At 33.0% G+C, this 13159-nt stretch overlaps 1 protein-coding gene across 5 annotated transcripts in view; it reads right to left on the reverse strand.

Moving 5' to 3' along the window:
• SEMA3A (semaphorin 3A) overlaps window positions 1-13159 on the reverse strand; it is a 463579-nt gene that overhangs the window by 138515 nt on the left and 311905 nt on the right. For all 5 annotated transcript variants that reach the window (XM_019451313.2, XM_019451314.2, XM_019451315.2 and 2 more), the window contains one exon: window positions 8817-8879. In XM_019451313.2, the coding sequence (XP_019306858.2) occupies window positions 8817-8879 (63 nt within the window). The remainder of the gene's footprint in view (window positions 1-8816; window positions 8880-13159) is intronic.

Raw genomic sequence — 13159 nt, forward strand, 5'->3', positions numbered from 1 at the left:
GGAAAGTTTTGTGATGTCCGATAGACATAATGGCGATTTTTATTGCAACATGAACAAATCAAAGAAAAACAGTCAAAAGTTGACCATAACCTATTTGCCTTGAGACAGAACATATCCAAGAAAAATATTTCCAGAGTTCATGTTAGATCTATGACACGATGGTCAGCATACGCATTGAAAATGAACAGAAATCTAAACCTTAAGATTAAGTGCATAGACAAACAATACCAAAGATGACCATGAGAAGCTACGTGTCAGTATGACCTGGAACACCTGCTAACTATGTAGTTAGAAAACCCCAGAGGAACTGTCCAAATCATTCTAATAAACCTTAGAAAGCATAAAATGCTTACTACACTCTAAAAGTATGTATACTGATATCTGCATGAAATACAGTGTCCAATCAAATCTAGATAACAGTTTGTCAACCAATGCCAAATATATGAATTTCACTTCAACCACTGAGGGAGGGAGCCAATTTAAAAAATATAATCTAAAATCTGTAAACTCTCTTCAAGTTTTACATACTGTTCCTATTTTAAGTGCTAGCCTTACTTTGTAAGTGCATTTAAAATTTAATCCCGAACTCAAAAGATTACCAAAAAAACAAAACAAGAAACAAACCCTAAGTTTATGTATATGAGACTCGGTCCATAGCAATTCAAACACAATAATTACTGTCTTATTTTGCCATATTATAAAACACATTAATTCAAAATATGAATAAAATCTAGTTTCTAAAATATCTTTAATGCCAAAGCTTCATTTTTGATGCATCTTCTACCTAAGATACAAAACTGATTCTTCCAGTTGCTTTGAAAGGAAATGCTATCTTTTTTTAAGCCTATTTATTTATTTTGGGAGAGAAAATGTGTGTGCATGTGCACACAAGCAAGGGAGGAACAGAGAGAGAGAGGGTAAGAAAGTTCCAAGCAGGCTCCATGCTGTCAGTACAGAGCTTGACAAGGGCTCAAACCCACGAACCATGAGATCATGACCTGAGGCGTTATCAAGGCGCTTAACCAACTGAGCTACCCAGGTGCACCAGGAAAATATGTATCCTATAACCAAATACGACTTACAAAAATTAGTTAATAAAAGCAGTGCATTTAGAGCAGGTGGTATATACACTAAGTTCCCACTGAGTGTTAGTTTAGTCCACTTGTGTGGATATTTTTTTTCTTTTTTTATTGAAGCATAGAAGACACACAATGTTACATCAGTTTCAGGTATGTAACATAGTAATTCCAGAATTCTGTATGTTATACTAAGCTCACCTCAAGTGATCATTATTATTATTATTACTTCTGAATGCTGAATTTAAACTGTAATCACTTTGCTCAGTTTACCTGATATTGACCCCCAAGGAGAAGAACACATACATATGTGCATGTGCATAAAAATCTATGTTCATTTCTGTGGCTTTTATAAGACAAGATTTTCACTGTCTTTCACGAAAAATGAGTGGTCCGGGAGCGCCTGGGTGGCTCAGTCGGTCAAGCATCCGACTTTGGCTCAGGTCATGATCTCGCTGTCCGTGAGTTCGAGCCCCACGTCGGGCTCTGTGCTGACAGCTCAGAGCCTGGAGACTGTTTCAGATAGTGTGTCTCCCTGTCTCTCTGCCCCTCCCCCCACTCACGCTCTGTCTCTTTCTCTCTCCGCAAAAATACATAAACTTAAAAAAAAAATGAACACAGTGAACATAGTCTTTCATCATCTAAAATGCCTGCAGAAAATTATAACCAATATTGTCAAGAATTGTAAAGGGTCTATGATTTTTTTCTAACTTAGATGATAACAAGTTATTCAAATACAGTTTCATTCATGCTGGCAGAATATACGTGGCTCTTGAATCAGAGACAAAGGACATTATTACCCACAAAAATAATAGTCATTGTACCAGCATTCCCATGCTGGTTCCCCAAGCTCCAATTCCTAGTGCACAGTATGAAGAGGATCTGGTGACAACCTGTACGTGCACTGAGTTGCATTACAGCAGAGAAGCCTTGGGTTAAGGGAACCTGAATATTTTATTATAGTCACAAGCATGCTTGCCATTATATATTGAGGGAGATGTTAGTTTACTGTACTGGATGGTAAGCATACCTGCCCTGTGCCCCGTGGGAGACACTACCTCTAGCTGCTCAAGGCTTGCAAACCAGCCTTTTGTTTAAGAGGGAGACACTATGTTCCAAGTCTCTTCCCTATACAAATATCCTTCAAATATCCTTTAAAATTTTCTGTAAAATGGCAGTTAGGGCCTCTATTCATCAGATATGCAGAATTATATGAAAGACCCATGAAAAAATATCTCCCAATGATTATACATCAAGGTTTTGAGATTTAATGAAGCCTTATGATTTCTGTAGAATTAGGAGGTAATTCAACCATCCATTTAAAAAAAAATTAAAATGCCTTGAATTCCTTAGAAGAAAATTTTTAAAAAATTAAAGTTGATGCCAACTTTGACCTTTAAAAAAAGGTCATATGTATCCTTAAAAAATGAAATTCACTCTAGAAAAGCAAATGAATTTCAATGACTAATGTGCATTTTGGACTGTACTGAAACTTAAGATTCATGTGTGGCTTCAAATTCTCCATTGCATTCACTTGGCAAAAAATAGTGTTGCTAAAGCCCTGTAATTTGAGCCATGATAAATTTGATAGACATGTTATAATACATCATAGTATTAAAAATGAATAACAACTAAGGACAAAAATATAAAAATAAATCCCTCAAGAATTGCAAAAATGTCCCAAAATTCAGGTGCATGACAATACGCTTTGAAATGTTTCCAACAATAGCGATGTTATGAGAATCTGCTTTTTTTTGTTCATCTCAGATGGTTGAAATTTTGATTTCCAATGATGTTCAAAATATTTCTAACAGTCATACGGTTGCCATTTGGTTTTATTGAAACTTAGTGCAAAGAGAGATGGTTTAGTAGGATAAACAAAGAAGATACAGAGAGCTATTGATTCGAAACAGATTCTTTTACCAGCTTAGCATGTATTCAGTTTTCATTTGCAAAACAGGGTCAAGGAAGTTAATCCCTCAATAGAAATGTTATTGTGAATAACAGAGTGGATTTTAAGCACCAGAAAAAATATCAAAAATGAAAGTAAAGGTGAATAATAGCAGTCAGAATAGAGATATCTGGATTGCATTTATCTTCTTATTCAGGGACTCTGTCCAATAATATTCTATGTATTTTTTTTTCAAATTACAACTCTCAAGTTACAACAATGGAAAAGTTCACGAGCATTTCACTCCCCTACTATAGAAATGCCCCAACAACATAAAAGTGTAGATAAAGCCTGCTACACTAAGAAAGCGTATTAGGAATATAGCCGGTAGGGGCGCCTGGGTGGCTCAGTCGGTTAAGCGGCCGACTTCGGCTCAGGTCATGATCTCGCGGTCCGTGAGTTCGAGCCCCGCGTCGGGCTCTGGGCTGACAGCTCAGAGCCTGGAGCCTGTTTCGGATTCTGTGTCTCCCTCTCTCTCTGCCCCTCCCCTGTTCATGCTCTGTCTCTCTCTGTCTTAAAAATGAATAAACATTAAAAAAAAAATTAAAAAAAAAAAAAAAAAAAAAAAGGAATATAGCCGGTATATTCACTTCCACAAAAGGAAAACAAAAATAAATTTAGAGTAATGTTGTTGTCAGAAATGTCATTACCAGCAGTCTAAGACCCATTCATATTCTCTTTCTCCCTTGATCTACACATATATGTAGAAAGAAAGGAAATATAAATGTCTCTCAGGATGCAGATTCCTTCTTTACCACAAAGTCCATCTTTGTGGATAGCTGGCTTGAATTCCAGCTGCTGATTTAACATATGTGTTTGATACAAAACTGAGCCATGAGAAACGATGGTGTGTATCTTTTCAGCTGCCTGGCAGGATAGGAAAGGGTTCAATTTTCTGTATGATGCTACACTCAGCGAACTATCTAGGTTCAGGAACTATGGATGTACAGGAACTATGAATGTTCAATCTAGTGGCATATCCTGACTATCCAGGTGGCTGTGTTGTCTTAACCATCTTACCCAGAATTAAGAATGACCCACTTTCAAGGTATATATATCTGAAATATATATTATATATCATATATATATCATATATATATTATGATATATAATATGTATCAGTCAGTGCCTTTGCCTTACTTTGCCTATCGTACTCTTACATCTAAATCCAATACTGAGAAGACAGCACTTCCTGTGGCATATCCTGACTATCCAGGTGGCTGTGTTGTCTTAACCATCTTACCCAGAATTAAGAATGACCCACTTTCAAGGTATATATATCTGAAATATATATTATATATCATATATATATCATATATATATTATGATATATAATATGTATCAGTCAGTGCCTTTGCCTTACTTTGCCTATCGTACTCTTACATCTAAATCCAATACTGAGAAGACAGCACTTCCTCCAGGAAGGTTTGTTTAAAGGAGCTTTATTTCTAGAGGACTTCTTAAGAAAACACTAAAACCAGAGGGAAACAGTAAACTCAGATCCTAGAAACCATGGAGAGCATTCAGGCAGGTCATTAGTTTACTTTTCTATAAATGTTCAGGTCAGTTCCTATTTTGGTTACAATTCTATCTTGGAGTCCCAATGGCTGCAAAAACTACTAAGCCTCATTCCTGTGGCTTTCAGCATCACAAGAATTCTTTGAAAGGAATTATTGTCCATATGTCACAGCTGACTATTATTTACTCAAGATACAGTGCAGAATTTCTATCAAACCATCCATGTCACTTCAAAAATCAGGTACTGGATGTAAATTCTTAAAAACTCTTTACTGTTAGTATTTCTTGCTAAGTGATTAAGAAATTATTGGTAAAAATACCAAAGCTATTTTTTTATGTTTATCAGGGAAAAAATGTTAAAAATCCAGGAAGCCTACTAATTGCTATTTTTCTAAAATCATGTATTAGGGAAGAAATGGAAAAATGCATTTATATATTAAAGTTCAAAAATAATGAATAAATGGCACATATTTTATTTAAATGAAATATATATGTAAATTAAGTTACATAAATGAGGTTATCTGAAAAGAAATTTTAATAAAATGCATTTGAAATGCACAAAATATATTTTGAATAATAGGTCAATGAAAAGCATTATTAAAGGAATAAGATGGGTTACCAGAAAAATAGTAAGAAATCTATTTTCCTATTTGAATATATTGTTGTTGACAGCTAGAGGAAAAATACATTTTTAACCAAAATATATGAAAACTGTTACATTTTTATTTTATCAAATAAGTGCTAAGAAAGAGAAAACAAAATATGCTGGAATTGAACTGCTATAATTTAACAGAAGATAAAGGAATAACCAAAACACAAACACTTTATCATGTTACATTAATTAGTTGACTTTTAAAAAGATTAGTATGGCTAATATTACCATATCATTAAACCTTCAAAAATTTAAATATCTCAATGCACACATAATTACCTATCTCTACCATAATTTATGGAGTATGACTTATAAGCCTTCAGAATGTTTATTACAAAGTGCTATGAAATGATCACGTGCAATTAATACCTTGTATCCGACTTAGCAAACTCTATATGTCTTAGTTCCTTTCAATTTAGTTCTATGAAAACCACAGCATTTTCAATAAGCCTAGAAAATAAAATAAAGTTGCCTTTCTTAGAGAGGAAACCTCTGAGGTCATAATTAGGGTTACCCTTATGGCACTATGCAGATCATGACTTTATTGCACCTGCTGAACTAACTGCATCTGTGTTAACACCAGAATCCCTTGGTGTTTAGTACTTATACCAAAGTGGGAGGGGAGGGAAGGAAGAAGAGGAGGGAAGGGCAGATGAGAGGACAGCCATAAAAGATAAGGGAAATACAGTGAGGTGAATTTTGGAAACCACAAACACTAAAGATTATGTGCTATCTTAGTAAATGAGTAAGCTGATTCAATCACTATATCAAATACACTCAGTACTTGCCTATAGTGCTTATCATAAATGCTTATTATAAAATCCAGATAATTTGTCAGATAAGTATCATATTATCTTCAATTTCAAAATTGAATTGAATTCAGAATAGTGCAACACTACAGTGATCATGATCTTTAAAGAGGATCAAATTAATTTCATGAATGATGTTTTTGCTAAGAAATTGCCTAAGCAACTCTATTACATGTTCCAGGGACACTAATAATAGTTAATATAAATTTTGTACAATGCATTATAGCCTATGCAATAATTTCATTTGTGATTGAGTCTTACAGGAATGCTGTGAGCTGGTTGTTACTACGTCCACACCCTTGATGCGACCAGAATAGGTAAAGTATTTATTAGTCCTTTACTGTTTCTGTGTGTTAACAGGCAAATTCAAATCCATATATGCCACATGACACCAAAAACTTCATCAGAAGCACAGACATTCTGATCTCAACTTCTAGCATAGTACTCAAAATGTTCTAAAATTATGGATGAAAAGGCTTTGAATGAATATTCTGAATCACTGTATTTTCTCATCAAGAAAATGGAAGTAGTGATACCCACCTCATAAAGTTGTCATTAAAATTACATTTACAAAATAGCATTTAAATCATCATAGTACTTGACACAGGAAAGATTCTCAATAATTATACGTATTCATGTCTTCACTTGTTAAACTTCAACAGAAATGGAAAGAGTCTGTTTTTAAAAGTCACAGGTGCATACTGGTAAAATCTCTACTTCTATCCATCCTTAGTTAGTATGACATTGAAATCTTTCAAAATAATCTGTTAATGGTAAGCATGGCATTTTAACGTTAATAATGTTTTGTGTATTCAGTTATGGGTTTTTCTGCCTTAGACTTACGAAGTATTTTCTTCTTTTAAATAATTTTCACAAAAACTCTTAAACTTGTTTCTCCCAATTGTAAAATATGTAATGTCTCATTTAATGGATAAAATAATAAAGCACTCCAGAAATCAGAATACTTGCATAAGTACAGTTAATGAGTCATTGGGGGTTTCAACATAACATTCCTGACTTCTCTGGACTCCTACACCATTGTTTTTTTCTCTTTACTCCTTTCCAATAGTCCTAACATAAGTATCAACTTGGGACAGTTTAATATTTGACAGAACACACTTTTTTTTTTTTTAATGTTCATTTATTTTTGAGAAAGAGAGACAGACAGAGCATGAGCAGGGGAGGGGCAGAGAGAGAGGGAGACACAGAATGTGAAGCAGATTCCAGGCTCTGAGCTGTCAGCAAAGAGACCGACGTGGGGCTCAAATTCACAAATGATGAGATCATAACCTGAGCCCAAGTCAGGCATTTAACCTACTGAGCCACTCAGGCGTCCCTTGACAGAACGTTTTTGTGGTCCACTTTTACATAGCCAAAAAAATGTTTACTATGAAGGTGCAATGTAACTTATCACTATATTTAAGGTGAAATTTTCAAGGATGAAATTTGCCATGTTTGCTAATATGTAATTAATCAAAGCCTGTGCTTTGTCCTCTTTTATCTATCTTCCTTCACCACCAGCCAACACTGTTACCAGATTGAGATATTCTTTCCCCATGAATTCAGACTCCACCTCTACATCATTCTAAACATATGCGTCATCTTGTGGGCAGCTGCTACCAATCAATCAGGTTGTCTCCTGAAAATATCTACATATCTATCCATCTACAAATATATATATACATACACATACACACACACACACACACATGCACACACACACACACACAAGCAGGTTAATGTGTGTCTTTAAGCACCTAAGATAAATTTCTTTTAAATGTCAATATGTATACAAAATATATAGGATTTTTCTTGTGTTTTAGACATACAAAAATAAGACACAAAATAAAATACATTATATCTGTTTTTTTTTAATTCAAAAAAATTTAATGGTTTATTTTTTAGAGAGAGACAGAGTGTGAGCAGGGGAGGGGCAAAGAGAGAGGGAGACACAGAATCTGAGCTGTCAGCACACAGCCTGACGCGGGGCTCGAACTCACAAACAGTGAGATCATGACCTGAGCCGAAGTAGAACACTTAACCAACAGAGCCACCCAGGCACCCCTAAATTATATATGTTTTAAATCCTGAAATTCATTTTACTTTATTGATTTAAATGACTATAACTGCCTTTTATGATCTGTGCAAATACTTGGCTATACCTCAAAACAGTGACCCACTTAATTTTACTAACAAAGTTTGCCTCAGAAAAAAATGAATGTACCTTTTGATAAAGGTAAAACCATTGTTGGATTGCTTACCATTCCTCTTTTGTTCAATGCCTATTACCTAGTCAAGACAATGCCTATTACCTAGTCATTACTCAATCCATATTTAAGAAATCAGAGGAAGGATGGATGGATGGATGGATGGATGGATGGATGGAAGGAAGGAAGGAAGATGAAAGGAAAGGAAAACAGAAAAAGAAGAGAATGCAAAGAAGGAAGAAGGGATAATTTAATCATGACTCAGAGGCAGAAAAATTTCATATCACCCAAAAGGAATTCAAGAAGAATTAACATATGAAAACAAATTTGTACAAAGAAGTTGACTTGCTGAATGTAAGTATATATGCTACAAAATTGCATTTTGTTAATTATCTTTTGTATACATGTAAATCTTTAGGCATGTTTTACCTTTACCCACTTCTTTATATAAAAATACCACTATCCAAAATTAAATACTTTTTTGTTTCTAAAAAGTGATTAGGTTCACAAGTATAGTGTTTACTTAATACAACACTAAACAAAAATGATGACAGAATAATAAATTATGTAATTACTAAGATAATTTAGTTGATTGATACTTACCAGGATATCTTTTCCAGCCCATTTGCATTCATCCCTTCTGGTAAAAGATACTGGCCATACAATCTAAGGGCAGAGAAAAAACATAATTTTACGCCAATTAAGTTCTCTAAGTGATCCAACATTATAGTCTGTTAGACTAAGGTGGGACAACTTAAAGATAAGTTCCACAAAGCATTATGTGGTAGGAAGGTTTCAGCTTAAACTCTGCAGTAGCATCTATTTATTGGTATGAATGTAAATCATGCAATCTCTGCCTACCCATTAGACTTTGCTGTTTATGAAAGTTGAGCAACACAGAATTTATGTAGTAAGTAGATTTAAGCAGCGTGCAGAGAAGAGAACTGTCAGGTTGGGAGAGGAAGATCATTTTGAGAAGATGTGAAAATCTAGCGAAGGGAGATAGAAATAAACATAAAAAAGTGTCTAACATTTTTCTAAAAGAATCTGTCTTTATTATAAAATAGTCATTTTGAATTTAAACATGAGGTGCTCTGGGTCCTTTTCCCTAATTCAAATTTCAGCATGACACTCTAGAATGAGCAATTGATAGGGTTAAGAAAACCTCATTTTAGAAAGGAATTTTTTTTTTTTTTTTTTTTTTTTTTTTTGGTGGGGGGAAGCACAGTAAGTAGGTAAGAGTAGCATTATATACTTTCTGGAGATAAAGAAGGAAATGAATTTCCAAATAGATAGCTCTAAAAACTTTGCCACTGTGGGAAAAACTTAAACTAATTGAAAAACAATTGTTTTCATCCCTAATATTTCCCCTTCATTCTTTGACAACATTTATGCTAAATTCCAAAGGTTTCTATACAGTATAATTACAATGACAGTGGTAAGCAGGCCAAGATATTATTGGTGGTTTAGGGGATGGTGGATGTATTTTTCTTTATAATATTAATACAAATATCCTCATCTAAATTTTAATATAAAATTGTTCAGTTCCTCAGGGCAATTCGAATGAGTCCTATCTGTATTGCGGCAGAACAATTGAATTTTTTTCTTTAATTCATCTTTCTCATCTGGTAACAGTTAATTGCAGGAAAAAAAATGTCATATGTAAAAAAAAAAAAAAAATCCAGACATGGTGCAGTCACTCATTCATGTCTGTGTTAGTCTCAAAATGACTGATCATCTTTTTTGGGATCCTCAAGATAATTCAGTATAAATGGTCATAAACAAGCCTCAAGATAATTCAGTATAAATGGTTATAAACAAGCCTCAAGATAATTCAGTATAAACGGTCATAAACAAGCCCCTAGATAATTCAGCATAAATGGTCATAAACTTGTGCAAGGGCTATGATATTCAATCTAGGGAATCAAAAAACAAAATATAACACATTCATAAGCAAGAATTTAGGACATATTGAAATAACCTATGATGGCATAACAAATGCATTTCAGCTCTGTGTCACAATTATAAAAGCCCTAAAAATTTTTGGTTATACATTCATTTTTACCATCTGAAGCTTTTAATTTATGTATTCTTTTTCATGTGCTTTTCTTTTCATGTTTATCTGTATATGTAAATTAGAACTGTCATTTGATTTGTTCCACAAGGATCTTACAAAGTAATCTCATAATAAAAAAAAAAATCTAAGCACAATAAATGCACGTCCTTAAAATTCACATTACCCTGACTTCTGGATTACTAGAGCGGGTGCTGGGTAGTCTGTTCCATACATTCCACAGCTCTGTCTTCACTGTGGCTATGGAAAGCCCAAGCGATCTATTCTTATTTAAAGTTTATACTGGTAGATAAAATATAAATTTCATTTAAAACACGACAATAATATAGAGTATAGGGGTAAGATTTACTGACTCTCACATTAAGCTTGCCAGTTACATTTCACAAAACTCACAGATTATTAAAACCTGATTTTTAACTGAAAAAGGCAAGTCATTTTCTCATACTTTCCTAGCTCTTGAATGCTGGTGGTGAGATAGCATGGGTCTCATTTTGTCATTTTTCTCTTATGTCAAATATTGATAAAAAATAATGTTGATAACATTTATGCTCAATTCTCTCATACTTAGAGGAGTGTGTAGTCTCAACTTTCTAGAGTTCCCAGAGTTAAATAAATAAGTATAGCTTAAAAATCTGGCATGAATAAAATAAATTTTGGTATATAATATGCTATTCTGGAAAGCAATTTATGGGCATAACTCTAAGTCAGTGAAATAAATATATATATTTACTTTATATAAAAAATATAAATGTATTTAATTGTCATTTCCAACAGTATCCTCTTCCATAAAGAATAATTCCTGACTATTTGGTTATATTTGTTTACCTGTAGATATTTTTGTCTTCTTTGCTCAAAAAGTCTCAATTAACAATGCCTAAATTTCTTATGCTCAAATTCAAAGTGTTTCATGATGTGTATTACACTTTCCTTTCTTCATGCTTCTATAGTTCTATTCATGACAGCGCCTCTCACTCATAATTTTATAAATAAGCATTTGTGCCTTAAAGAAACAGCATGCTTTTATGAAGGTCTAGAATCTTTTCATGGTTCTTCCAAATCTGAGAATGTGTTATCTCTAATAAGGATTGGCCTAATATATACCTTTATGCTCATAATCTTATATTTAATATTATGTTGTAAGTCCCTCAAGAATTATTTATGATATCCTATAGGGATCCTTATAAAGTTTATTACAAGAGTAGATGCTTCAGAAAATGCTAAATAACATCATACAGAGATTATAAAGAACATTGATAGACAAATGCATGTGAATTCTTAAGTAAACTAGATTTACTCCTATGGACAGTGTGGTATAATTAAATAATATGTTTGGAATGAATGTTTTAGACTTAGAAATATGTCTTCCATTAGAATAATGATTTTAAATGCAAGAGCAGGAGCTATAACAACACTATGAAACTGGGCAAGTCACCTAACTTGAATTAATTCATTACTTCAGTATCTATTTATTGTAAGTCTAGTTGGTAGAAGATACTGTGATTATATCAAGGGCATACAAATGGCTCTGGGATTTTCCTCATCTATAAAACAGCAGGTTGTCTCATACAATAATTAAGCCTTTTCAATTTTAGAACAAACTGAGTATATAAACTAAGAATTTTTATTATTTCATTATTCAGAGAAAAATGCCAAATACATTAAATACATATTCTGAGGTGTGATGTTACTCATATATTGTCTATGGATAAAAAATATATGTATATATATTTATGTTATATATATGAGTTTTACAAAATGATAAAACTATTATGAACACTGAAAACTTGAACTTATATAATTTCCCACTATTAAAATACCAAATTTTTCTTAAACTTAGATTTTTCACTCATTATATAAAAAGGATGACTTATTTTCACTAAACAAAACAAAGCTGCTTATTTTATGACCTTTAGAAAAGACTCCAAGGTAAATATTTTTTGTCATTTCAGAAAAACAAATGGATAACTAGTTTTCTTAGACAACAGATAACCTTAGGAATACTGCAATCATCTGAGAAGTCTTAGAAATCAAATAGATTGAAAAAATGAGAAAAAGAAATATCAAAGGTGATATTTAAATGCCGTATATTAATCTCTAAGTATATCGCTGTTTTGTATCATATACATAATGAATCAAATCTTTATGTACAGTCGGAATTTCAGAGTTTGGGTAGTAGGAAAGTAAAAATCTTAGGTCCAGTGTTATACTCTATTAGAGATATGAATTAGCTTTGAATTTAATCTTCATTTGATCTTCAAAGCAATATTCTCCAACCAGGACAAAAGCTTTTAATAGAATTCATTACTTTTCAAAACTTATTGTCCAATATGTTAAAGTTTATCAGAAGTTTAGGAAACACCACTCTCTAAAGTCCTATAAGAAGGAAAATTAACATACATAAAAACTGATGTATATGTACTCTAAAAAAATGTTATACTAGTACTCCTACAAAAGCCGTTACATAAAAGATTTTTGTTCCTCTGAGAATTATGACTGGAAATACTGACTATGAAAAAATAATTGACTTTGAGTGCAGCATATGGACTCAGTAGCATAATTTGCACTAATTTTTCAATCCATGTTTATTTTCCAAACTGTATAGCTTATTAAAGAAGCCAAAAACATGGTAAAGAGTAAGGATAAAACTGATAGACTGCAAGTGTCTAAATGACCACATTTGTAAAGATCTGACACTGAAAACTGATCTTGCCAAAAAGTTTGCAAACTTTTTGTTTGAAAGGCCAGATAGTAAATATTTTAGGCTCTGTGAGCCAGATGATCTCTATCACAACTATTCAATTCTGCCATTGTTGAATGAAAGCAAACATAGACAATATGTAAATGTATGAGTGTCTGTGTTCCAATAACCATT

Source organism: Panthera pardus, unplaced genomic scaffold, assembly GCF_024362965.1.
Source record: "Panthera pardus isolate Hobbes unplaced genomic scaffold, ASM2436296v1 HiC_scaffold_8, whole genome shotgun sequence".
Lineage (NCBI taxonomy): Eukaryota > Metazoa > Chordata > Mammalia > Carnivora > Felidae > Panthera > Panthera pardus.